The 27,995-nt window shown below is 36.7% G+C and overlaps 2 protein-coding genes across 6 annotated transcripts in view; one reads left to right on the forward strand and one right to left on the reverse strand.

Moving 5' to 3' along the window:
- The window catches only part of LOC117293336 (neuronal PAS domain-containing protein 2-like), a 58,248-nt gene that overhangs the window by 27,018 nt on the left and 3,235 nt on the right, over window positions 1-27,995 (reverse strand). The window contains exons 1-4 of one of the 4 annotated variants that reach the window (XM_033775620.1): window positions 20,208-20,390; window positions 15,647-15,721; window positions 13,591-13,716; window positions 258-311 (exon numbers count right to left, since the gene is read on the reverse strand). In XM_033775620.1, the coding sequence (XP_033631511.1) occupies window positions 258-311; window positions 13,591-13,637 (101 nt within the window). In that variant the 5' untranslated portion in view covers window positions 13,638-13,716; window positions 15,647-15,721; window positions 20,208-20,390. Of the gene's footprint in view, window positions 1-257; window positions 312-13,590; window positions 13,717-15,623; window positions 15,722-20,207; window positions 20,391-27,995 lie in introns of those variants that run through there. The other 3 variants (XM_033775616.1, XM_033775619.1, XM_033775617.1) reach the window with 3 other exon arrangements.
- LOC117293337 (histidine--tRNA ligase, cytoplasmic-like) lies at window positions 20,557-27,993 on the forward strand. 2 transcript variants are annotated; one of them, XM_033775621.1, is made up of 13 exons: window positions 20,695-20,779; window positions 21,535-21,813; window positions 22,379-22,468; window positions 22,797-23,012; window positions 23,251-23,376; window positions 23,745-23,852; window positions 24,024-24,122; window positions 24,567-24,788; window positions 25,316-25,388; window positions 25,874-25,983; window positions 26,255-26,431; window positions 27,047-27,193; window positions 27,732-27,993. In XM_033775621.1, exons 2-13 carry the CDS (start codon window positions 21,709-21,711, stop codon window positions 27,798-27,800), a joined length of 1,542 nt encoding a protein of 513 aa, XP_033631512.1. In that variant the 5' UTR covers window positions 20,695-20,779; window positions 21,535-21,708; the 3' UTR covers window positions 27,801-27,993. The 2 variants fall into 2 exon arrangements, with proteins under 2 accessions (XP_033631513.1, XP_033631512.1); XM_033775622.1 differs by lacking the exon at window positions 21,535-21,813 and having other exon boundaries at window positions 20,557-20,779.

Consider the following 27,995-nt stretch of genomic DNA (forward strand, 5'->3'; position numbering starts at 1 on the left):
CAGCACTAAAAAAATATGTGTGAACTTAACTTGGCGTACAATTGCATTTGTATTGTAATGAAAGGGTCAATAACAACAACAATATTAAATGGCTGTGAATACGAACAAACTAAAAAAAATTAACTCTCTTCCTGATTTTCAAGGGGCAAAAAAAGATCTCAAACATAATTAATAGAAGAGGAAGAATAGACATACATGTTACAATCGGTCAGTGGTTTATGATTCTTCATGAAATTACCAGAACTTCACAGGCTTACCTTTTACACCCTTGCTTGTCACCTTCACTGGATTCATCGTACATTTCAAGTTTACTGCAAGACAAACAAACAAACAGGCAAAACAAAGTTAAGCAATATTAAAATCATATTGGTAAATGCACAGTTCGATTATTGTCATACTCATTATATCCATTGTGTTCCTCAAATTGCACAATGATAACAAAAAAGTCAGCTGCACAACAGGTCCCCTTGATTTAAACAACATATTGTGTAATAAAACTACAAACATTGTAAATTGAATCTACGTGAATTTCGAATTTCAAATTCCCGACATTGAAATGATGAGATTTAATCTAAAAAGTTTGACAGCCCAAAAGCACTCTTCACAGTGATGTGGCTAGTGACTTAAGTTTGTTCACATTGGATTAATATTCAATTATTATCACAGGTGCCTTGACTTGGATCAACGAGACTGGGCTCCTGTCTTTATCCGCAAGGATCCGTTAGATCCAGTGATTCCATTAGATACTAAGTGCAGTGACATAGATGCCCAAACAGTCACTGCTGTCACTTTCGCAATAAAATTTACTCTATGTGAAATGACTGAGGTCAAAGGTTAAACTACACGCCGGCTTTGGATGCCGGTCTCTGGCATTATTCACGAGCCTCGAAGTGTGACATCAGATATTCAGGCTAGGATTAACCAAGACAATGATGAAACAAACCGACTGACAAAATATGAACCCATGAGGGCGCAACGCCAGTGACTTTTACCCAGATTTTTACAAATTTCGTGAACCAAGGCTGTGAACAATTGTTGAAAAGAAGCACAGCAAATAAAATTTAGAAAAACAAAGCAAGTACAGGGGACAATGATGTGCCTGCACTGGACTTTTTGGCTGGGTTATAGATCAGGTAGTTTGCCTGGGCAGAAGGTGGCCGGTTAAACAAGCCAGTTAAGTGGGTGAAATTTTCCAGCAGCCAATTTCACGAAAGAAGTGCTCAACTTGCGCCATGTCAGGAAGATTTTGTGAAATCGGCTGCAGGGCTGTTTAGAGTAGGAATAATGATCCACACAAATTTGCCCCGAAATTGCATGGTTTTCCTTTTACTCTGCAACTAACACGGTCGGCCATTAATTTGACTCCCATAATGGCTGACCGCGTTAGTCGACGAGGTAAAAGGAAAACCACGCAATTTCGAGGCATATTTGTGTAGACCATTGTATTCTACTTTTACAACATCTTTCTAATCATTTATACATTTTATATCAAACGGTTACAAGACCTTTTTATAGACCAACTTGTCAGATCCAAGGCAACGTGTTCCTTTAAGGGGAGGGGGTCGTTGGGGTAAATATTCTGCCGGTCAAATGCCAGTAAGAACACCAACGAACCAGTGGGGAAAATATCAGTCAAAGTTTACCTGCTCGCTACTATAGATACACATACGAAAAGTTCATCCCCTCTCACAGCTGCATTTAAACAAAGAGCCAATCCCTGTCTGGCTTGAATTAATGCAAGTTCAACTCACAAGTAAGTAGCTTGGGAAACAAATTTTTTAAGATAATAGACTAATAGTAACAAAATCTTTAGGTATAATTATGTGAATTTTTATCAAGAAAAAACTTTTGACTTCACATTTTGAAACTTCAAGATTACAACAATTTTTTTTTTAGTAAACCTTGCAAGGGAAACTTCAAGATTACAAAATACATTTTTTCCCACCTTGCAAGGGTGCAAGACTCCATGCCCTAATATCATCAAAGCAACCATTCTTGTATGATGTATTGTATGTGACATGAAATGATTCATGTGGACTATAGCCTTTAGTCAAGGCGCACGCGGCACACCGGATAGCACGCACAACCCCAAAAATGTAACGCACGAAAAAAGACTATCTTTAAGCACCCTGTCAACAATTTCCTCCTTGGCATGTAGGTTTTCAATCTCACCAGTTTTGTTTTAATGAACTTTCATTTAAAAGTATGTCCCCAGGCACCCTCGATCCAAATATGTAACTAAGAACGCTGATTAACTCTTTCCCCGTGCAAGCCTCAACAAAGCTGCATTTGGGCAATTCCACAGAAATGATACATCAAGGTGAAAAATGAACTTTTTGTATTAAAAGCTTAGTTTTCAGCGGAAACTCAATGAAGACAGCCTTTATTTGATGATTAAGTTAATAAAGAATAAATTGCATAATTGTCCAAAATGCTCCAAATGTAATGTCCGTAATGTCATGTTTTGTGCTCTAGAGACCAAACATGCGACAAATTCTGTCAAATGTACCTCAACATCTTTTACACAATATCTAATTAACTATTTGGTACCAAAAATACTTGATGATGGGAATCCAAAACTCACAGACTTTTGTACAAATAGATGGTGTGTCAACAAATGTTTATATTTAATAAATGAATGAGAGATACAGACTGAAATTCACAGTGTATGCTCTCTATACAGACTACTATGTTGTGGTTTTGAAAGATTTTAGATAAACATTTGGCAAATGTGTTTGCTGAGCACTCTAACTTCTTAAAACTGTCTGAAATGTTATGTCCGTAATGCTCGAATTGCCCATTTCCCCTTTTGTAGGTTCTGTGTTTTTAGTGCGTATTCAAAATTAGCTTCTAACATTATCGACTTGCCGATGGCGGAGTGGGGAGTCAGCAGATCAGCAGAGTGATCAGCAGAGTGTGGGTTTGAATCCCCAGCCGTGACACTTGTGTCCTTAAGCAAGACACTTAACATTGATTTGTCCTTCGGATGGGACGTAAAGCCGTTGGTCCCATGTGTTGTGTAACGCATGTAAAAGAACTCAGTGCATGCACTTATCGACAAGAAAAGGGGTTCACCCGGTGTTCCTGGCTGTGGCTGCTGTATGCGCCGTAGCACTGTGTAAGCACTGTGTAAGCCATTACATGGTGTGCTAAGGATTAGGATTATACAAGAGCTGTGGGTTTCTGGATGGCTCCTCTCATCATTTACTATTATCTACCAAACTGTTGCTATATTATGCAATCTATTAATACACAAGTGAAAAATAAGCCAACAAGCCAACCATGATACAGTTCTGGAAACATTGGCTTTCTCAGAATTTGTCAACTCTTTTAACCTGGAACAGCTTCTCAATGTTGCCACTCACCAACATGGCGACATGCTTGAATTTCAGTAACAATTTTTATTTTTTATTTGAGAGTCTTATCATCCTATACTGGCAGCTAAGACCTGAATTGCGAAGGACACAGCTAAAACGCGTTCGAGAAGCAGGCATGCAAGGGCTCCTTTGGCAGCCAGCCATATCAACCCATTATGACCTTGGAGCACAGCCAGAGATTGAAAGTGTTTGATCATTCCCTAATTTGTCTCTAATGTTTCTTCCACGCTCTACTTATCATCAGACCATGCAGCATTGACGCGTCTGCTTGTTATTGGCACACCAAAATGGAGATTCAACTCCGCAAAGTTCTGTGATAAGAAAATTGAAGCATTCCATACAAACCTCCAACTTTGACATCTTGGGAACAGCATTTCGAATATCAGAGAAAACCTTTGATGTTTTTTCACCAGTTGATGAACAGCAGAATGTTCAACCAATATTGCAAAATCAAAATCAACAACTTGCAGTCTTGATCCTGTTCCAACCTCCCTGTTAAAACGTTTTCTTTCCCCCCAGGAACATTAAGACTTCTTAAAAATAAACACAGAAGCGCAGTATGAAATGAAAAAAAAAACACATTATTGTTAACTTTGTAGTCACAATACTCTATAGTATCTTTTGAACTCGAAAAGGCACCAGCAGGAAGTCTTCAAATACTTTAATTTTTTGATATTAATTATTAAAAATCATTTGAACAAAACCCTGACTTATGGCCAAATGTAAATTTCTTATAAACCATGCGGGTAGCTCTGTCTCATCCATTGTTGTTAAGCTCAACCATTATTGTGATGTCATTGTCTCACTCGTGAATATGCCCATGCAAGACATGGCAAGCTTGTTCCCCATAGTTCATGATTTCACTGTCTTATTATAATGTTGAGAATGCGAACAAGCCCGCAACATGTCTGCTTGGCTAAATACCATACTAATTTGTCAATTTTATGTGTCTCTTCAGGAAACCTAAAGAGTAAAATGTCCCACTTAACCATGTATGCCCAACTGAAAATGCAAAATGCAATGAGTTACATATAGGCCCAATCATGTATTAATCAAATTTGTAATTTTTAGTTAAGTGGCTCTTTGTGAAATCGGTGATGATAGATGTAATAGTTTGATTTGAATTCATGGTTTATTTTTTTATTCTTCCCTCATGAAGCTCCATTACACAAATTTATAAAGCATACCGGAATACCTTTCAACAGGTCAGTGCATGATTAAACCCAAACGCGAGATCCTCAATGCAGATTAACTAGCCAACGGTACGGCTGTGAATGTATACATGTACACTGTACATGTACAATTAGATAGCCCTGAAATGACTATAATTAGTATTACAAAATGACAAGACTTAGGTTTTGTAGAAAATTATGACTGCATAATTCTTTGAAGCACTGAGGTTTAATTCCCTTCATGAGCAAAATATGTAGGAGTTCTACGTTAATCTGTCATTACTCTTCATTCCTCAACTTATGAAAGACCCAACTGTAATAGTCAGCTGCAGCAAAGCCCTTCTAACATTACAGAGACATTTAAAAGAAAATAAAACCCCAAGAAATTCCTTTTGAGTCTTAACCCCACCACCACCCCATGTTAATTATTTATCACTCAATGTAATTTTCCTGACTAGAATGCACACTCCCCATGCTAAGTCCAGGGTAATCTGGCATTAACCTCACTACCAAGCAGAGGTACCTATTTTCAGGGAGTTTGCCTAGGTAAGTGATTCAAGTGTGAAAAGGTCTGCGAAATGTTCTTAGGAATTTCCTGGGAAATTTGTCTAGTGTGAAAGGGGCTTGAGAAGGAACAGAATTCATTCTTGTATCTTGCCAGCAGTGAGGGCAAGGCCTAAAAGGACACATCGATAAGACAAATTAAAATTTTGACTGGAATTTTTTGGAAGTCTATACCCATACGTACCTGTTGTAAGCTATTCAGTCGATTTTTGAAGAAGTCAACTGAACAAGTAATAATTTTGTTCTGCTAACAACTAATCGACACAGGGCATTGGGCAAGTTGCACACTAGATGATAAATTTGTTACCAGTTTTTGTTATACTTTTGCCCTTTCCTGGACAGCCTTTACTTGTTTAATTGCATTGTCCGAAGAAAAAAAGAAAAATACAAAAATTAATCAATAAACACAATAACCTAAAAATGGAAATATTCAAGACTTTATTTCATTCACCTTTATCAAATGACTACCCAATGAGACTAGTTATGCGATTAGACAAGTCCACAGCCTTGTTCTCGGCTCATTTGATATTTTAATGTTATTGTATGGGACTTGAGTTAGAAGCCATATGAATGATCTGTGCAGAACATCCATTGTCTTTTATGTGTTTTAACTGGCATTGTGCCTGTGGAACGCTGTTGGGAGAGCAATGTTCAGAATGATTGGTTTGTATATACAAATTAACAACGAAACTTGTGCATCCCAGACTTGTACACGTATGTGAGACACAAGAGTGCTACATAGCAGAAAGATTAATATAAAATATACATTCTGTGCAGATTTAAATGAATTCTTCAAGATTCTCCCATTGTAATAAGTACTCCTCTTGATATTGGGTTGATTTGATAAATGTCTAGACATGAAGACAGGGTTTGATATTTTTAAATGTTCAAAACAATCAAATTTGTTGAGGACTATACTTTGAAGGAAAAAAAAATAACTTTAAGAACTTACAGTTTTCTCAAAAATCATATACCAGACCTCTTTTTGTTTTTGCTAGATACACAAATCTACGTGTAGCATTCAAGAAAGGACAGAATTCTGCCATTGTTTGTCATTGTATTCGGCTCAATGCTAGGTTAGTCTGAGTGTTCCCTTATTCAAGCATACCATATGTAGCAGATTACCTGTTGTGGCTTACGGCCGAAATGTTTTACGATTTACCATTAAAACGCATCTATACTCATATTTTTTCACCAGTAAACAATAGATTTGGGTACTTATTATGAGAACCTACATTTTCTTTGTACCTTTGTCCAATCAGGTTTTCATTGTTGTGACAGCAGTATTTTCAGTCAGAAAGTTCAAAAAAATAATATTGTGCAGAGGCAAAATTTGTTTGAATACTGACCCGAAGTAGTTCTAATGCAACATAATATCTAAAAATGTTCAATGCCGTATTTTACGTTCACGAAAACAGTGCAATATACTTGCACTACACATTTTGTAAAAAAATTATTTGCGTTGACCATAATACCACCAAACCTTCATCTCGTTATAAACTTCCTTTTTTGTCTTACAATCATGTTTAATTTAAATAGAAAAAAGTGTACGTGGGCCTCAGGTGAAAACACTTCAGACAACCTGTCACTTAATACATTTTGAAATATCAGTTTGTTTATTCCCCTACACGAAATCTATAATGGTTATTATAATAAAATATTTCAATTTCCCTGTTTACATGTACGGCATGATTATAACCAACAGCCTACGTAGCATTGACGTATACACATGAAGGGCTATGACAACTGACATAAATTTCTAGTGTCAATAGAATGTAGGTCATTCACCAACTATCAGCAATTCATGTGGGAACCTTAAGGAGCAATATGAAGACTTCATCCAAAATGGACTTGTTTACAAAAAGCACGTGAAGTTAATTATCATGTTCATAACTAATTGTGTATTAGAAACCGACATCCTTTTAAGCAGCAAGCACTGACTAACGATGTGTTTTACATAAATTGTAATTTAAATATTGCCGTGGGCCCTCTTCTCAGCTCACACATCGGTCACAATAAACGTCATTGAGACAACACCTTTTCTTTTTGATAATCACTTGTAAATTACATGTTTACATGCAAAAAGTACAACTACTGGAAAATGGGCAGAGTTGTCCTCTTTGCCTACAGATCAAACCCCCTGAGTGCCCAGAAACCGCGACAACAATACTCGACTGATGTAACAAACAAGGTGTCAAAGTCACCGTACATAAATTCTCTGTCTCCTAGTATTTTCTTTTGTAGAATATGAGTAACATTTTTAAAATTATAGGTGCTTTTACAACAGCTCAGTTACTTGTTTTGCTGTCTTTAGTTTTAGAATACACTAATCAGTATAGAAGACAATATACTAGATTTGCCATTCCCCGGAGTAAAAATCACAATACAATTTTTACGAAGTGACGTTCAATGTGTTCAGGAATAATTAGGTGTTCGGGCCAACAGCCCGGAACACCTCTTATTTTTGTTCGTTTTTTAATTTTTATTGATACTTCTTCTTCTTCTTCTTCTCTACGCCCCTTGTCCCCCAACAAAAACATCTTTCCCAAACTCGTATGAACTTGAAACTTCGCACACAGTTAGATATTCACTAGGAGAGGAAAAATGTGTAGTTACGTCATGATGACGTAATCTATTCTTGAGTTATGAAAGTTCAAAGTTTATTATTTCAAAAAATCATAACTTTTGATCTAAATTGAGCTTCAAAAATTCCACCATTGGTCGTGCGTAAAGATTTTACACATAAAACACGTGTAGCGTCACGCTTCAGTGCTCATCCATAGAGTGCAATGCTTTGCGTATAATAGTCTTCATTCAAGGCGTTTTCAACATACAGTTCCCTTACAATTAGTTAGTCTGTTCTGTACATACAGTCGTCAATATTTCGTAAGTTCATATTTTCTCAACCAAACAAGCTATTTTGACAATCTATACATCATATTGAAGGGCTTTACGTACTTTACAAAAACGGATATGTTGGTGACCTTCTCGTGACCTTTTGACCTGTCTACTGGTAGTACCTGTATAATATGCTTTGAAAAGGCGTCATGTAATGGCTTTTGGGTTGATACATACACCTTTTGATGCTTTACCTTTACAGAATACAACTTTGGCAAAGGTCTGGTTTAAAAAAATAATACCGATGTCACCAAATGTAAAAGCGGCCTCTAGCGGCAGATTAAAAACATCTCAAAATACACTTGTACTACATATAGATGTCTGTGGCATAGTTTATGATAATTGTTTCAAAATTGATATACATAATCTCCCTCATAATAGCAACTTATATGTGGAGTCTTAGCTTGATGACGTCATCATGTGTCACGTGGTATTGCTTTAAAGGTGCACTTTTCAAAGCTGTGTGTATGCCAAACCAAAAGTTCGACTGAGGTGAAACTTGGTGTATTGTTAGTCAAGGACAATTTAACTTCTTGAACTCGGAATGACGTCATGATGACGTCATCGTGTTGTTTCCACAATTTTTGCAGTTTTGATCATTTGTTACATATCTTGAGATGAAGCAAGTTGCAACATTTGTTTTTTACACCAGGCTTTTACTCCCGGAAACCGAACACCTAGAGTTTGTTCACAAACTCTCAATGTCTAGTTACTCATTAAAATAGTTGCAGGAATAAAAAATATCTTGAATGTTTTGTAAATAAGTTCAACAGCATTATTATTTGTTTTAAATAAACTAAAATTTGAAAAATACTGCAACTTCAATCGCGATTTTCTATTAAGAATTTGTTATGTTTTTTTGCTAAGGTCACTTTGTGGTACGAGCAACAACATCTGGACAATAACTTACAAATCACACACCTCTTACAGGCTAAACACAATCTCAAGTTGATGGCAAGAGTTTCAGCGTGAAACATGCTTGAGCCCTTTGGCAAAAAAGCTTAACTAAGTTTGCCAGTCCCTTGTGTCGTGTAATGCCTTTTCAAGGTTGTCCCCTGCAACCCTGGATGTTGTTTTACCACTGTAGAGAGTTTGCGTTTGACATGTTCATTGAGGATAGACCAGTGCAACAAGAAAGAGCCTCTGGAAAGTTACCTGATTTAATGCTCTCTAACTTGTGTATTTTAAGATAATTAGGCTCTTGATAAAATGCCTTGTACATGTCAGCTGGTGCCATTTAATAAATCTCTTCAACTTTCATGAAAGTATCTGTGTACATAGAGTAGTCTAGTTAAGATGAAGAAACTTGTGATTTCTCCTCCAAACAGCATTGCACATTGCAAACATTCAAGCTTTATGGACCGGTATATCAGTATATCAAGAGTTAACTTCCCAAATAGTTAAAATAAATTTTAATAATTTACAGCTGTTGACCTGGTAATGGATCTTAAAGCGTTATCATACCCTAACCCAAAAAGAATATTCATTTCAGTATTAAAGCTAACAGCTGTCTGTAAATAAAATATTAAGAACAAGTGTTTAAATTAAAATAGTGCTTTACAGGCATCTCATAGTGCTTGTTATTACTTTTTAAGACTGGTTTTTGAAGACTTTTATTTATGAAACCATTGTATGTATCCGATCGGCATGTGTATGGGGTCGGCCATTCTCTTAAAATGGAGCCTTAACGATCAAAATTTAAACATATTAGTACACTAATGCTTTAGGTTTTTCCCCATATGTCCATGTTTATGAAATTTTGAAGAAGAAAAAAATAAATAATAGTAATTTTCGGTGGCATTTCAGTAAAAAAAAAAAACATTCATTTCTGTGAAAATCAAATTTTCCTCAAAATTTTCTTAATTTTCATGCACATTTATTACAACTGGGCATACATGAAGTCTTATGCACCTTGCTCTAGTTCTGGTGTTGTCAGAGTATGGGTTTGGCACTTGTTTCCTTTTAAAACTCTTTAACACTTGAACTCTGCACAGAAAGTCACACCCTATGTACTACACCTGAAATCTTTAGATAACTTTCAAGGTGATTATTTTCTTGTATAAGAATTTTAGTTTATCTTGTAGAGGATAAAATTACCTTCCAAATGATTTGAGCAGTGCTTTTCTTCACTTTTGATACCAAATTAAAGCTTTGAGGTTGCAATGGAAAGATAAGATAGAGCCACTAAATCTAGAAACCAATATTTTTGAATGAAGTGAACATGTTATACATGGAAAGTCGTGCACAGAAGTCTGCTCAACTTCTGACGTCTCCAACAAACAATGTTTTAAACAAAGCATTTAAAAAACACAACACAATGTAACTTTGGAAATAAACACTGAACTATAGATGACTTCTGTATCGAAACTCTCAGCAAAATTCTCTCAAATGATGGTATTCTGTGTGTAAAAACATTGCACATGGTCTGATCATAGAGTAAGGTCTGATGTTCTCATTGTACATGTATTGCACATGTTGGTAGGTTGTTGATAGGATTTCCGACCTTTGAACCTACATGTATTTTCAGACCATCGTTATCTTGAGATTGTGCCCTTGTTTGGCTGTTTGGTGTTGAGTAAGGTTGCATGTGGTTTGAGGTACGCCTTAATACCTTGTTCACACATAGACGCAGTCCTTTATGCTTCGCTTTTGAAAGGGCAAGAGCACCAAGGCATTTTCTCCTTAGTAAAGGGCACCCTATAAGATTTCTACTGGAGCATTTGAAGGGCATCAAGGCAAACACCAGAGGGCATCGAGGCAATCGCCTACAGTACCTCTGTGAAGTATCAGGCCTACCACTTCTACTACGATGGAAAAGTAGCCGAGAGTGTGGCCAATCGCAGACCAATCGTGGGCCAACAACAGCAAACAACAGCTGGGAAAATGCCAGTAACAAGCAATATGCATCAAATTAAAATTTGGTTGGTAATCTAGTGTTATCAAGGAAGAAATTTCGAGATTTATAAGCAATTTTTTTTGCTTACAGGCTTTATGAAACTGGGCCCAGGTTGAAGAGACCAGTAAACAAAATCTGAAGATTTAAAGCCAAAAATTGAGTCAATTGATCAAGCCAGAAATTGGTCAGATTGCACCACAGAGCATCTAGGATCAAATTATTTCCGGGGCTCTTGGACAAGCCCGCACCCCATGCTGTAAGGGCAACATGCTTTGGCAGGTTCAGGAGTCAATATAACAAAAAAATGTGATGATTTAAAAACAACATTGATTCAAACGATTAACCAGACATTGTTCAAATCCACCACAAAGCATCTGAAATCAACAAATTTCCTGGGCCATTGGGCGGGCCCATACCCCATGCCGTAAGGGCAACCGCTTCGCCCTTGCTCAGTCCTTTGACAAAACTGGCTACTTACATTATATTTTTTCTCCTGCTACTTCAAAAACTGTGGACAACCCTCCTATATTCGACAGAGAATTATATACACTAAAATACGTACAATGTACACCACTGCACAGCATAAAATATGTCTGGGTTGTAGGGTTCATTATAGGCAACCCTAGGGGATAAATCCAGAGGTGATCATACACTGTCAGATAGTAAGATTACAGATCTACAATTAAAAGAAATCTGCGCAGCATGTGTGTCAAGACGTATTCTATTATTATGTTCTTGTAAAATTGCAATCTTTTCATCAGCCCCAGTGATATATTCAGTGCTCTATAAATATCCGACCTCTGTTTACGTCAATGGAATTAATATTAAAATTCATCACTTTTAAAGGAAGTTTATTTTGGTCATACTTTGGTGATGACCTCAGAAGGAATTGTGTAACTTGTAGACAGAAAGCATAGGGTAGTTCTAATTGAAAATCTTTAGGTCTATGGACACATTTTTGAAGGGGCACCAAGTCCACCCAGGCCTAGTAATCATTTCAGGACAAATAACTGCTTTCTGGGCTTGATGGTCTTTGGTGGAAGATATGGAAAGACGATTGACTAGTAACTGCATTGAAAAGACATTTAAAAGAACGACAACAAATCAGACCTTACACCAAAGAAACATTCTTTGACACCAGAGGCCAGAAAAAAACTAATATTGCATCCAGAATATTCCAGGCCACATCAATACTGATCCTCCAGAGGACACTTAAAATCTGAAATACTGCCAATGTCGAGAAAACAACCTTTCAAGATGCCACAAATCTGCTGACATCATATTAGTTACAAGTATCTGTACGTAAAATGTATGCAAATTATCACTTACAAGTAAATGTTGTCTACACAAAAACTGACCAATGAACTTTATGACTTTTCACGAAAAATAGAAGAAGTGAATAAATTTTCTTTAGAAAAATCAATGCTGTACTTTCCCTTAAACAAGAAAGAGACAATTGATGGAAGCTTAAAAATGCACATATCAAGTCAAGGTACACATCGTACTGAATACACAAACATGTTTTAAGAAAACTGTGCCTGCTGTATGTATTTCTATGTCCCACTTATTCTGATTTGAGTATGCTTTTCTGAGATTTTAAAACACAAGACTACTGAATTTGCATTACAATCAGGTGACCACACATTGTACGTACACATGTGTACAGTATATAACCAGAAATTTGGAAATAATGTGATAACACAATCAGCGAAATCAGTCATTTTCCGTGAGGAATATTATTGTACCTTGTAAATTAAAGGAACACGTTGCCTTGGATCGGACGAGTTGGTCTATAAAAAGAGTTTGAAACTGTTTGTTATAAAATGCATTATGGTTGGAAAGTTGTTTTAAAAATAGAATACAATGATCCACACAAATTTGCCTCGAAATTGCGTGGTTTTCCTTTTACTTTGCGAACTAACACGGTCGGCCATTTATGGGAGTCAAAAATTTGACTCCCATAAATGCTTGACCGTGTTAGTCGACGAGGTAAAAGGAAAACCGTGCAATTTTGAGACATGTTTGTGTGGATCATTGTATTATACTTTTACAACATCTTTCTACCCATATGCATTTTATGACAAACGGTTGCAACTGCTTTTCAAAGACCAATTCGCCCGATCGAAGGCAACGAGTTCCTTTAATGTTCTGGAGTGGAAATGTTTCCTCTAAGTGGTCTGGAGAACGCCTGTCCATCTCTTGAGAAGAGATTGTGTTCGTCAAAACGCACTTATTGCAATAAAGTGTAAATACGTGTAAGGTAAGGGTTTTATCATACTGAGTTTCTCATGCTGAGCTACAGGGTTCTGAATGGGAAAATGTAGAATATGAAATTGAATCATCCTTTTCACGACTTAATCGTGCTTCAACATTAATTCTTCATCCAAGAAACTTATTTGCTTTCATTTATCGGTACTTTTTTCCACCTTCCTCTTCTAATCCCCCAATATAAAATGAATAATACAAAATATAAATAAAACATATTTTTCAATCATGACCCTAACATGGGCCACTGCACAGTTACTTTCTGACTCAAGCTACGTGGGGGCGTCCCCCTGTCCTCCCCAGGATTGACGCCCATGATGTACATAGTACCCCCAAACAAGTTTTTATTAATCTGACAAATCAATCCAACAAATCAAATAAATTCCAATACTGGTTATGATTGTCATAGTATACTCACACTTTTGTCTTGAACTTTGGCAGAGAGATCCTTCTGCCGTAGTTCATATTGAACCATAGAAGACGAAGTGGTTGATCATCACCTTGTCAATTCACAAAGCAGTGCAGGCCTGGGGTTGCCTTCAATCTGGTGTTGGTATTGTAGTAGGGGTAGAAAGTACATTGCGTTATTATTCAAGTTAATTAATTCCAGGTTCTAGTGAATTGCCCTTTCCTGTTTACATTGTCCCTTCAGCTGTTTTATTGCACCCCTGTACATGTAGTTTGTTATTTCTTAAAAGTCTTTTGTTACATGTTGGTAAACAGTTTCTTAATCCTTTGGTAGTGTATTCCACCCATCCAGTGCATTGTAAATAATCAGATAGCAGCCTGGCAGCGCAGGGAGCACATGTGTTCTTAGCTCTCTTCTTAAGTGTTGATTTTCTTCAGCATGTAATTTTGCCATCTTCAAGTGTATTTTCTGCTATTCTGGACTCGGTAAGCATATACTTTCATAATTCTTTGTTGATAACTTTGACAATTGAGGCATTGTAATTTTCCTGTGATTCTTTAGAAGTTCATTTCTAAAGTTATATTGTTAAAATTCTGTCTTGGAATTAACCTTTCTTAAACATTGGATTGCATTTTTAAAGACCATGTATTTCTTCCTAATTGATAGAACTGTATTTTAATCAATTGTATTTCTTGTTGTTTTATTTACACAGGTATCCTAACGCCATTTTGATTTTAATTTGTAACTTTTCTTTGGCAGTGTTTTAGTTTTAATCGAGTTTAACTGTGTTTTGTATTTTAGTTTTGGTTTTTGAGTCTCAGTTAAATATCTTGGTTAAGGTTTGACTGGTTTAATTTAAGGTTTATAATGAAGAAGGTTTAGATCAAGAGTTTTCGGTCTAAAGGTGTTTGGTTTATAGTCAATAAAGTTATTTTGTTTTGTTTTTGTTGAGAAACCTACACTTTGAGTCACTGTTCCTATTTTTTGCATCTCCTCGCGTCTTAGCCCTCTCCGATCTTGGTTTTTCTCATTTGTTCAAGCGAGTGCCCCCATAGTTAGCATTTTTATTTAGCTTTATTCATTCTTTTTCTAAGTGTACCCATTTTCCGGGTTACATTTTCAACAATTTTGACGAAGTAGTTTTTAATAATAATCTTAGACACCAACCGTGGGATATACTGGAACAATTTACAGATCCTAATGCAGCATGGACTATTTTTAAGGAAATGTTAATGAGTGTTTGTGATATTTGCTGCCCAGTGAAAAGTCTGAGAGTTGGCACAAAGAAAGCAGAATGGATCAATGATGAATATTTGGAACTCCGACGACAATCTATGAGGGTCAAGCATCTTGCTAACATCAACAGAGCCAATAATGACGAACTTTATAGAACAGCAAAGGTTCTTCGGAATAGACTGAATAATCTGGGTGTTAATACATACACCCCTACCGAAGACAAAACAAAGGAGCTTGAAATTGCATTTTAATGAACATTTTGCTAGGGTGGGCCAAATTCAGGATAACCAGTTTGACACTATTTCCGTGGTTGAAACTGAATTGAATGAGAACAACAGTCTCATTATCGATCAACAGAACTTTAAATTTTGTCCAGTTTCTACTGGTGAGGTAATGAGCTTCTTAGAAAAATACCTACTGGGAAAGCCTTTGGTATGGATGGGATTAACGGCCGTTTTGTAAAATCTGGTGCTAATGTTCTTGCCAAACCGCTTGCTTTAATTTTTCAGTTGAGTTTGCAGAGTGGTATTGTTCCTGATGAATGGAAATTGGCCAAGGTTACTCCAATCCACAAAGGTGGTCCTATTGTGCTTGGATCTAGTGCTTTTTTTAAATGAATGTGCAATGTTTTTCTGTGTAAATTTGTAATATTTTTATCTTAAGTTCACTTCTGTAGTTTGTTAATAGCTTGGATCCATGGGAGATCAGTGAGTTTTTCTTACTGAATGGATTTCCCAGTATAAACAAGAAATAAATAAATAAATAAATAAAAATAAATACTACACGATGCAAAACTATAATGATACCGATGATATAATCACCATCGTACATGAGCAGCAAACTTCACTCATCGTTGATGGTATGTGATGTTGTAGAAATCCCCTCACCTCTGAACCTCCATTCACTACAACAAGAAACAAAAAACACAAAATCAAGCATTTAGAAGTTTGTACTTAGAATTGTTGGACAATGGGAAGTAGGGGGGCCCTTTACCTTTATATCAACTTACCCAATGACAATTTTTACCAAAAGGGAAAGCCACCAAAATGTAGCCTAATATCAGGTATGTCATTCAATTAACAAATATATTTTTAAACAAGCAAAAATGAAATTAAAGTGATCAACTTATCTCAAAATGACAGTATTGCACACACTTCATTTGAGCTGAAAATGAGATCACGTGTCTCTTGTGAAACAAATTTGGAAGCAGCAGGAGAGGGCTCACCTTCATTGAACTTGGTATTTTTTAAATAATAAAACAAAACGAAAAACAAAGAAATAAAAAATATCATATTGAACCTTGATTCTTAAAGTGATTTCAAGCACTCTATACATTGTACTTTTCTCAAGTCATGTGCAAAAACAAAAGCAGAATCGGGCAAGCTCGAATAATAAAGGTTGTTTGTTTCAAGCCATTACCTGTGGATGTTGTATTCACAGGAAATGGAGCTTATCACATTGTATAAAAAATAATGACCTAGACATAATGTAAAGACTAAGAGTCAAAATCCTCTCCACATTCATGATAATGGTCTGACTTGCTCGTTATCCCTAGGTAATACGCATTCACTCAGTTGTTAATTCCTTTTCAACATGACTTGATGAGTTGTGCCCATCTGTCCCTAGACTAGTGAGGAGGCTGTTAGTGAAACAACAAGCTAACCGATCTGACTGCTTATCAATGAAAAGGCTATGGGCCAACCCAGAGGAACTGTAGCGGGTAGGATACAGTATGATTATGTTGTATTGTATGATCATAATGAGCCTGGTCAACAATATTCCCACAGCTAATTGCTTAATGCGTTTCACAAAAACCTGAACAGATTAGTGAATGATAATAGGCTATTAGTTGATTTAATTTTTTGCTTGTGGGTTGGGAGAGATGGAGAGTGTTAGGCCGTGTCCGAAACGACGACTTCGGCTACAGCTACGGCTAGATCAGCGCGTCTACCAGTGTTGAAGAATAGGCAGAAGCGCGCGATCTAGCCGTAGCTGTAGCCGAAGTCGTCGTTTCGGACACGGCCTTACAATCATACTCACAGGCCTTTTTAGGTGTAATGGCAAAATTATGAAGGTTTTTTTTTTGCCAATATGCTAGTTTAAAGTCACCTTATAGTATATGTTTCTGAACAATAAAACAATTTTTTGAGTAATTGTTTTTTGACGATTTATATGTTTAAAAAAATAAATAAAGTTGTGTGGGGGTGACGTCAATCGAGGCAGACTTTGCCTCCATCGAACATCGAACACACAAACGTACAAAATTACACCTGCATCATTCAGAACATACTTCACAAACTGACAGACCCTATTAATCCTTTTTTTTTCAGGTGTCTTAATTCCGAGCTTTAAATGCAGCTGGACCTAGTTTGAACTTTTGTTTACATTTTACATAACAGAGAAATCAATTTTATTAGGAAAATTTGCCTTTTTTTCATGAAACCCAACAAGTTTATACTCATTGGAAAGAGGATAGAAAAAGGAATCCAATGCCGTTATTTTATTTCAATAGCTTAAACTTATGGGGAAGCTATACTCACTAAAATGTGGCAGAGGTACGTTTTTGGTCTGTCAATTTCTTACTGATTCAAAAAGCGTGGAAACTGGGCATATATCAGACATAATAAATTTGATCTCGGTATTCATTTTCAATGGGAAACTAGGTGAAAATTGTGTCCAGTTTACATATTTTAAAGCCTAATTATATATTTAAAAAAAGGTAAACAAATTGAAATACATGTAGCATGAATATATAAATAAATAAATTCATTTCAGGTACCTCAAGGCTGGAAGATTCAAGCAAGTCAGTTTCAAAGACATAAGCTGCCCATTTAACCATGGCAACTGAAAACGTGCATTTTATGTCAATAAACAAATGCTGGTAAAACCAGATTTTTTTCTTACATAGTGACGTTGTATTTAATTAAAATTAATATTGAGTCTTGGAGTAGCTATGTTTACTTCTCTGTTTATTATAACGCAAACTTTAAGTCCTTGTTTTTTGAAAAGTTCAAATAAACATTGCCTAATAGGATAGATCTCTCATTTTACACAAAAAACTTTTTTTATTTTTTTTTATTTTGATCATTTGTTTATCAAAACAAAATAATAAAAGTTAAGTTTGGAAACAATGGAAAGAAGTTTTTAAAAAAATGCCAATCAGAACATAATTTATTTTAAACCACTCCGAATCGAACCCAATAAATCCCGGGCGAAATTCGCCATGTGTTTCTCATTCGGGTCTATTTTTGGTGTATCAGCGCAATGAATTTTGGTGAATGCGCAATCTTTCACAGACTAATGTCCATCACTAGCGCCGCAACCCTTGCTGAATATGCCTTTTTCAAGTCAGGGAACACGACCCTTGAAATGGCAATTTTTGCAGACACGGTGTGTCGGAATGCGCAGTGCCATGCTGTGTTTAACATTATCTATAAATTTGCTTTGCGATTTTTTGCAATAGTTCATAATTCAAAAACAAGTACATAGACAACCAGTTCAGAGTCAAACCTTTCAACTAATTAACTGTCACAGAACTGTTAAGACCGATATGTAATTTCGCAGCATTTTCAGAAGAGAGAAATCTACATAATATGTCCGTATTTCATGTGTTCGAAAAACTGGGCAAAAATTACATTTTTATTCACGTGAGTTATTTTAAAATGGTAATATTGGAAAGCTGACAAAATTCTTCATCACGTACTTTGGTTTCTTACATTATCTCGGAAGAAAGAGCACCCTCTAGTATTCTTGAGAATATACTTCTTGTGACAGTGACAAAATGGGCGTTAAGAGATTTAGACGCGTCAATTTCTGGTCCCAAAAACGCAAAAGTAAACTAAATTTTTCACAATTCTACTTTTTCTTTTTCCAATATATTTTTTTTTCTTCGGAATTATTCATCTTTATTCTTCTAGAAAACTGAATATCGTTTTATTTAGACAAGGTTAACGTTATCAAATGGTGAGTATTCACAGCTACTTTTCACACACAAACATACGTTTTTACAAAACTGCCTTTTTGACAGACTCGCTAACTTTATTATTTTTAACCGTCCGATTACTCAACATAAAGTTTTCATTTATTTTTATAAAATACCCGGCCCTTGTGTTATGAAGCAAACAAAACAAAAGGCAAGAATTATCGTAGCGTCATACGTTATCGACCCTCATATGTTTTCGGTCCCCAACTTTGATTCCTGTTTACCGCGAAATTGTGCAAGCTGCACCGGTGACAGAAGCTATGCAGTTTACTCACGGTCTGTATTTTCATCAGGCTTAATAATCATGCTGTTAAAGTTTCCTGTCGTTGGTTATGCTCAAACATTTATAAAATGATTGATTTTTGGTACTAATCACTAGTGCATTATTATGCCATTATTCAAATGAGTCAAAGAAACATCATCCAACCTCGAAAGTTCAAAACAAAATTACTATCTGCTAGATTGAGTTTCATTCTGCTTTAGTGACTAGATGGACCACGTGTGGTGGTTACTATTTGGGATTCTATGGTGTGCAAATGTGGGGAAAATATTAAAATATTTTAAGTGAAAATGACAACAATTTTTTTTATTTATTTACTGCATAACGGTTATAAATTCCGATAAGCGTAATAAATATTAAGTATACAATAAAGAGAAAATATCATAGATTGGATTCTTATCTCCTGAAACCAAACATTACTGGTCTGAAATGGGGGAAAACGGATTGTTATGAAGTGTGAGTGCATCAAGGGGGGTGGGGTGTTTTACTTTCATGCCTTATGATATCTCTGGATTCTAATTGAGTAATATAGTAGCCATAATGCCGTAGGACAAAAATGTAATTAAATTTGTTAAGTAATACTAGCTTCTGAATATTCAATAAAATACCAACCAATGAAAGGTGTGAAAACAAATGACGTTGCTCCAATGTCGTGCATGCATAAGCACTGTTAATAGCGGACCGTCTCTCGCAACGTAAAACCAAAACTTTACAAATTTCAACACACCATGAAGTGAAAGTGTTATTGTTAAAAAATTGGATAGATGATTCGGAAAAAAAATATTTAGTTTTTGATTGTGAACAATTTTCCTGTTATCCTACTGAAAACACATGACACCAGGAATCGAGATATGTAATTTTTTAATGAAACAGGATGAAATGGGGCAAACGAAATTAGGTCATGGTAACTCGAGTAGAGTGGGGACGTGTACACACACAGCACAGGCACACCATATCACTCACAGAAAAACTGGTGCGTGCGATGATGCGATGTTGGCCTACGTAGTTTGTGTATGTGGGCAGCAGGCAGAAAAGAGCCCTTTACAAGAATACAAAACTCTTCGGATCCCTTCTTGCTATGTTACATAATCCCGGTAGAAATATTACTGTACAGTGCATTAATCTTACTTTGCAAGTATCAAATAAGATTTCCTACATCGTCGAACTTGTCGTTACATCCAACATTGCAGCCCAAGACTTGAAAATGTTATCCTTCGTTCCGTTCAAGGAGGAGACAGGCGAAATTGTAGAAAAAACGCCGGCATCTTCACCCCGCGATGCAGTCTCAAAATATCGCTCAGCATCAACAAATCCGAGATCGCCGCTGTATGATCGTTCCCAGGTTCGGTTTTCTATGCTACACTGTCACTGCAGTGAAATCGATGACTCTGGGAACAAAGTTGTTGTGTCGACGGCTAATCATAGCCGATAGAGGGGGTGCTCTCTTTTTTCCATTACCCATCCTTCACCCAACCCATGTGTTTGTGAATTGTGATGATGCAATTTTAATGTAGCAGACAGCCATTTCACTTGTGTTTTAAGGTTGTGCTTCTCTCGTCAATGCCATTTCTTCAATAAGGGCATATATCATAGACTGATTAATAATGGCAGAGAGCGACAAACAAGCTATTCTAGACCAGATCAAGCAGCAGGGTGAAATTGTAAGAACACTGAAGACGGAAAAGGCAGAGAAGGACAAGGTAATTTCAACCAATCAACAATATGACAATCAGAATCATCATGGAATAGGATTTTTAGAAACTGGGTCATATGAATTGGTTCATTTCTACCATGTCTACCTCAATGATCATATGGATGATTCGATCCTCCTCAGGACAGTAGACCAAACTAGACTTTGGAAAAGTTTCCATATTTCGCCCACCAATTTCTTGACGTTTTTTGTTTCTGGGGATTTGCGTAAATTGACTTCAACTAGTTTAATTCAAGGCTAAATTAAAATAAGGGCGGGCAAAATTTGCCCGAATGTGAATATCATGTGGTAAAAACAAAATAACACGGCATATTGTATGTATAGTGTATACAATAAGTAAAGGAAAATTATATCTTAATTCATCATCAATTCAAAGCAAGCATCAGTCTCACCCTGTTTCGGCATTTGCAAATGTTTCCATGTATTTGATTGATTACAGGGACAAGGCTGGCTCGCGCAGGTATTTACTGGGCAAGAAGAGTTCTAACACTGTGTTCAGCCACAGACAGGCATAACAGGCCAGCGCTGATAATGATGACACAGCCAGGCCCTTTAATTTACTCATAATCTTATTATTGTACACAACTTAATTCAACTCTATTTTCACCATTTATTTGAAGAAAAAAAAAATCTTTAATAAAAGCAATCTAGCAATAGCATTGCTTGTTATTGGAAGCCCCCTTTAATTAGTAATGCCTATTCTCTGTTCCATCCCTTCCCCTGTACATCGTGATTGGTTTTTAGACCTACTAAAGCCTGACTTGCTGACACGGTTTTCTTTCATCTCTATGTCTAAAACGTGTCCCCTCCCTGTGGCTGTCTGGAATCTGGATACAACAACAACTGTCTGGTCACTTGACGACGGGACTTGCTTTGCTTTTTGATTGGAAAAAACTGATTTCTAATTGGGAACCCAACATGGCACTGACGTGGACCAAACTTGTATTTCTGCATCGCCTTGGATACCAACATTTACGCTGCACCGCCACTCAACGGCATATGTGTCATACTTCGAATGACCAGGTAATAAAAATTGTACAATTCTTAAAATTAATTGACCGCGGAGGAGGTGATTAGAAAGTTCCATCCCCCCCCCCCCCCTCCAATCACAAGCTAAATCCTACCATTTCGACAGCTGTTAAAGATATACAGGTTAGTTGTTGGTTTTGCTATTAATTGCATTTCCAGCTACAAATCGGCGGTTAAAAAAAATTCTAACTCTAATCATTCACAATCCTCAAAAATAAGCAGTCAAATCTTTCTGAAGCTTTTTAATGCAAAGGACCCCAGGGTTGCATAATAGTCGCAAATTTAAACAGTACCCTGACAGGAACTTCTACTAATGTACCAGTTGCTGAGAGTTAAGTGTGGTCTGTGCACAAGTGCATATATATTTGAATTGTTTGCCTTCAGCAATGTTGGTCTGTACAAAGAGGTGCATACAATATATGCAAATGACTTGGATGGTCAATTCTAAACAGTATTGTTTCCCACACCCTGCATATAAAAATATTACCTGGTGCATTTTTTTGAAAAAACATATTTTACTAACCGGAAGTTGTTAAATTTTTCTTTTATCCTAAAATAGATTACAGAAGAAGTCGCAAAGCTTCTTGCGCTGAAAGCTCAAATTGGAGATGAGGGCAAGTCAAAAAAATTTGTCCTCAAGACGCCCAAGGTAAGGCTATTTCGAAAGACTTTTTACAAATAATAAATATTTTTTTAATTCGATATTGAAAAATTTCGAGACAGCTCATGACAAGTTTAAAATACTCTAAGATTTTGTTTTTACTGCATGTAATTTTAGAACTATTTTTAATATTTTACCTTTGAGTACATATCATAATTTGTTTAAAAAAAAAAAAATACATCTGTTCCACTCCGCCCTAAAATTTGAAATTAATCTTAGTACAGCTGTCACTTTCAATTGCCATTATCAATTATTCTTATTCTCTTCTTGACAACCAAGTCTGCAAAAATTTTTCACTTTATTTGAAAATCTGTAGGGAGCAAGGGACTACAACCCAAAACAAATGGCCATAAGGGAGGGTGTCTTCAAGACGATTGTAGAGTGCTTCAAACGCCATGGAGCTGAGACTATTGACACTCCTGTCTTTGAGCTCAAGGATACACTGACAGGAAAATACGGAGAAGACTCCAAGCTCATCTACGATTTGAAGGACCAAGGAGGGGAGATGCTATCACTGCGATATGATTTGACCGTATCCTTTATCATAAATACCAACTCTAGCCCACTGGGAATTGTAACTTAGGATGCAATTCTATTCAACTGGAATGGAAGTCCAGACCTTGTCTGTAATTCCTTTGGCCATTGTAGCTTATGACTTAAGTCCAGTGCACTTGATTGCTCCGCCACGACTTGTCAAGGCTTGTCATGTCACTTGTAAAGACATGGTCAGATTGTTGGGTTGTTTATTTCCTGAACAGAAATCCATAAAGGTACCATTTGCGCGGTACTTGGCAATGAATAAGGTCAACAAAATCAAGCGTTATCACATTGCCAAGGTGTATCGTCGTGACAACCCTGCTATGACACGAGGCCGTTACAGGGAGTTCTACCAGTGTGTAAGTATGGGTTTGTTATCAATCCCTAACACCTCCTCATGACCGGAGATAGACTAAATGAAGTGGCAATCTTAACCGCAAATCTATAAGGGCATCATTTTCTGCCGAATTCCACTTTGAGGAAAACTCGCTATTAAGAAAAGTACCAACTCAGTATCCTTTGTTGCTAATTACTTGAAATAAGTGAAATTCCCAAGACACAACATACAGAAGCAGCAACCAAGTGGAAAAAGATTAAATTTAATTCAGATAATACATCATTGACAGGATTTAAATACCTTAAGGTATTTAAATAAATTTACAATGTTTTGTTTCTAAAAGAAAAGGTTAATTAATTTTTGCCTGTATTGTTATTTTGTATCTGTCAGGATTTCGATATTGCTGGCCAGTATGACTTAATGATCCCAGATGCAGAGTGTATTAAGATTGTGCACGAGATACTGACTAACTTGGGGTTGGGCGACTTTGTCATCAAGGTAAGCAAATTATAGTCTCTTTTTTCCCAATTGTTTTGAACCAGGCGGGTAGTTTTGTGGCGTTATAGAGCAGTGGACACAAGCTGTGGTGTTTCTGATCAGAGTGTTTCTGTATAGAATGTATAATTCTTGTAAAAAGTGAACCTCCAATTTAATTTCTCCCCCATGCAGGTCAACCACAGACAGATATTAGATGGGATGTTTGAGGTCTGCGGCGTGCCTGCTGAGAAGTTCCGCACTATATGCTCATCCGTCGACAAATTAGACAAGGTTTGGCTTAGTTTGGTTTTAGACACGCTATAAACATACTTAATGCATTTTCATGATCCTGCCACCATCAATAAAGGTAAAACGATTATGAAACAATGGGAAAACCAACCACTATTTATGCATGGCGAACAAGATGGGCCAATGAGTAACCTCCTTGCAACATCCACACAAGGTGTCGCCAACTACAGTGATGGTCGTTTACACTGTTGACCCTTTGTGTGTAGGCCTACCTATACTTCTAAATCTTGAGAGCTGCAGTAATTTCACTTATTTCAAGGAATATTTATTACCGGTACCAGAAATAGAAAGAATTCATGTTAGTAAGTGAAATAAAGTTGCCTGGGAACAATCAAGGCTCAACACTGAAGTATTTTTGAATCTTGGAAAATGAGATGTTGACCTATTTCACATAGAAGACAATTTTAACTGTGATCATTTTTGCAGACATTTTGGGAAGACGTCCGTGCCGAAATGATCGACGAAAAGGGTCTGGACCCAGTGGCTGCTGATAAGATCGGCAAGTTTGTTCAGATGAAGGGTGGTCCAGAACTGATTGATCAGCTACTCAAGGACTCCCCCTTGACTGGAAGTAAAGCCGCACTCGAGGGACTTGAGGCCATGAAGTTACTCCTCAAGTATTGCGACATCTTTGGAATTCGAGACAAGGTATTATTTATTTTGATACATCCAACAGCACCATGAGCGCCAACAATGTGTAGCATGGGAAACATGCAGAAATGTGACTTTCAGTTGTCATGGGTGTAAGGAAAACCCTGAGTGGGGAAAACACATGCAATCAGATAGAGACTGAAAATACAAATGCAAGTTGGGATTTATTCTGTTATCGTCATAACCCTACAAGTTTCAGTGTGTAAACACATAATCCTATTGTCCGTCTTGGTTGTACATGTACTTAAATTTTTTGCAACAGCTCTCATGGTTTTGTACACACTTTCTAACTGGGGATGTTAACCAAATCAGGGACCTTTGCCCAACCAGGGACCCTTGCCCATTCAGGGACCCTATTTTCCTCTTTTGTTGTAGGTCCTCGGTTTCAATGTTTATACCTACATACACGCGTAATGACAAGGCAAATGCTTTACTATTGTCGGCGGCACATAACAGCATATTTGTTATACATGTAGTTGGTAAATGTCAATAAATACACATTATTTTCCTATTTGATTTGTCAGGTGTCATTTGATCTTAGCTTAGCGAGGGGTTTGGACTACTACACTGGAATCATCTATGAGGCCGTATTGAAAGGTCAGTTTCACCGTGACAAATAAAAATGTGTTTCTTAATCACTGGTACTAGTAATAATAATAACAAGTAGTTCTCACATGGTTTAACAGCAAATATGTAGAGCTATGTATACTATGAGATTGAGTATGACACCCATTTATATAGCATGTTTTAAAGGTTGACAAGGTGATGCAGTGCAATCTGCAGCTAACCATGCCAGAAACAACAGGGCATTGAGGGCAAATCCCTTCTCTTAACAACAAAAGTGTACTGTTTTTTTTTTACCAGCATTACAAAACAAACAGGACTTATGGCTTTACAAAAAGATGAAGTTGTTCTAATTAAGTTTCTTGCACAAGGACACAAGTGCCATGGTCTAGAACTGAACCCAGGTTTTCAAATACTACACTTCCATGTATCTTTATACACTAATTAGTTAATGATAAATAGTGAATTTATTGAAGAAGGAAAACATTCAAGTGGGTTTGTTTTGCTTTTCCTTCAAGGTGCGGAGACCCTACCCACCAAGACTGGGGAACAGGTGGGTGTTGGCTCAGTAGCAGGAGGTGGGCGGTATGACGGCCTGGTTGGCATGTTTGATCCTAAGGGTAAACAGGTATAGTACAAAAATAATTTTCTCCTAATTTTGTTACCATGGTTCTTTGCAGCTCTTGATAGTAACATGGTGTTATTTAGTCACTTACTGAACTTCAGGAGCCTTTTACATATTCCATTAAAGTGTTTGAGTAGACTCAATGCCCAATTTCACATTTTGAATTTTAATTCATTGTTGGTTTCGTTCAAAGTTTTAGGAAATTTAGAAACTGTTTTCGCTGTTTTTCTTCCCAAAAAGCCCAACCCTAATAAGAGCATTGTGTTATCTGCAGGTGCCATGTGTCGGTGTTAGCATAGGTATTGAGAGAGTGTTCTCTATCATGGAGGCCAAGGCCAACGCCATGAAGATAAGAACCACTGAGACGGAGGTACTGGTAGCGTCTGCTCAAAATGGCATGCTGGAAGAGAGACTAAAGCTCTGTAAGGAACTGTGGGATGCTGGAATTAAGGCAAGTAGTTAAGACTCTTTACATGTGACTAGAATTTCTTGGAGAGCAAAAGAAAGAAGGACATGTTTGAAGCAGATGTTTACTACCAAACACAGACTCAGGAGCTCTATACATCAGTATGAAATGGAAATACTTTGGTCATGTCAGTTGAAGAAACTGACAAAACCTTGAAAAAAGATCAACAGTTAAGGAAGAGTAGAGGAGACAAAGGGGAAGACGGAAGCCGAGACGATGAGATGGGTCAAGGGATATGACTGGTCTCAATGTGAATACATTAATTTGCCTTGAATAAGATTTGAAGCTTTACTTTGTGTAGGTAGTGAGAGCTTAACTGGAGACAACTGTGTAACAATAGTAGTCTCTGCTTGAAAGAAAAGGTGGTTCTTAGAAGAACCAGAGGCAAGAAAAGTCTTAAGGGCCTATGCTTGAAAAAGAAAAAAAACATGCTCCATTTTTTTCAAAACAGGCAAATTTCCACTGAAGACTTTTTAAAACTGGCATAAAACTAAGCACACATTGTGCCTGTCGCCCTTCAACTGAGTTCTTTCGTACACGATTCAATTTACATCATCTTAATGAGTTGCAGTAATCATTTGTTCTTCTTTGGTTGTGCAGGCAGAGGTAGCATACAAGAAGAATCCAAAGATGCTGAATCAGTATCAGACGGCAGAGACTTCAGGCATCCCAATCATTGCTGCCATAGGGGACGCAGAGTTAAAGAACGGCACGGTCACAATACGAGACACCGAAACAAGAAAAGAGGTGGGCAACAACGGCTAATCATTTTACACATAAACATCTTTTTAAACACCTCCTAATTTCAAACAATATTTCTATGAGAGTTTATTTGCAATTCACATGCAGGTGATTAGTGAAAGATCAACTTGGACAAATTTAACATTTAAAATCTTTTTTTTTTAAGAAAGGTTAATAAGTGTGTTATGATTACATATACTTTAGTAAAACTTAAGAACAATTGTTTCATAATTTAAACAACACCACATTATGTTCAGTGATGTAGTGCGGGGGAAAAATCTTGAGTTTCATGAAAAGCCTCGACGTGCCTAAGAATCATAACGGCCGTGTGTGATGTTACACTATGGACTGGATCCAAATGAGGAAATGGAAAATACAGGAAGAAAAAAATCCTTCATTCAGTCCAGCACAGACTGGTTTTATGCTGGTTTTCTGAGCATTGATACTTAGGATAAAAGTCAATAATGGTTTGAGTGATTTTGTTCACCATTTTTAAAATTTGGTTCATGTTATTAATTCTTGTATTTCTGTTTATATCTTTCAGGAGCAGGTATCTCGAGCAGACGTTATATCCGTTATTAAAGATCGATGTAAATTATCTGCGACGTGTTAGGCATCAATTTATCTTCATCAAGCTAAGGAGATGTTAATAACTTCTTCATCATAGTCAGAAACTATGTCATTGTCAACATCCATAAGAATTTAGGAACATAGGCCTTTTAAACCATACCTTTCTTAAAGGCACTTGACGCTATTGGTAATTACTAAAAATAGTTGTTAGCATAAAAACTTACTTGGTAACGAGCAA

Source organism: Asterias rubens, chromosome 8 (assembly GCF_902459465.1).
Source record: "Asterias rubens chromosome 8, eAstRub1.3, whole genome shotgun sequence".
Lineage (NCBI taxonomy): Eukaryota > Metazoa > Echinodermata > Asteroidea > Forcipulatida > Asteriidae > Asterias > Asterias rubens.

What these genes read in the sequence shown, in the direction of transcription:
- LOC117293337 (XM_033775621.1), top strand. Translation starts at nt 21,709, where the DNA reads ATGGCACTGACGTGGACCAAACTTGTATTTCTGCATCGCCTTGGATAC. An exon ending in CACTGCGATATGATTTGACC is followed by an intron (nt 23,013 to 23,250) that starts GTATCCTTTATC and finishes AAATCCATAAAG; the next exon opens with GTACCATTTGCGCGGTACTT. An exon ending in TTGATCCTAAGGGTAAACAG is followed by an intron (nt 25,984 to 26,254) that starts GTATAGTACAAA and finishes TGTTATCTGCAG; the next exon opens with GTGCCATGTGTCGGTGTTAG.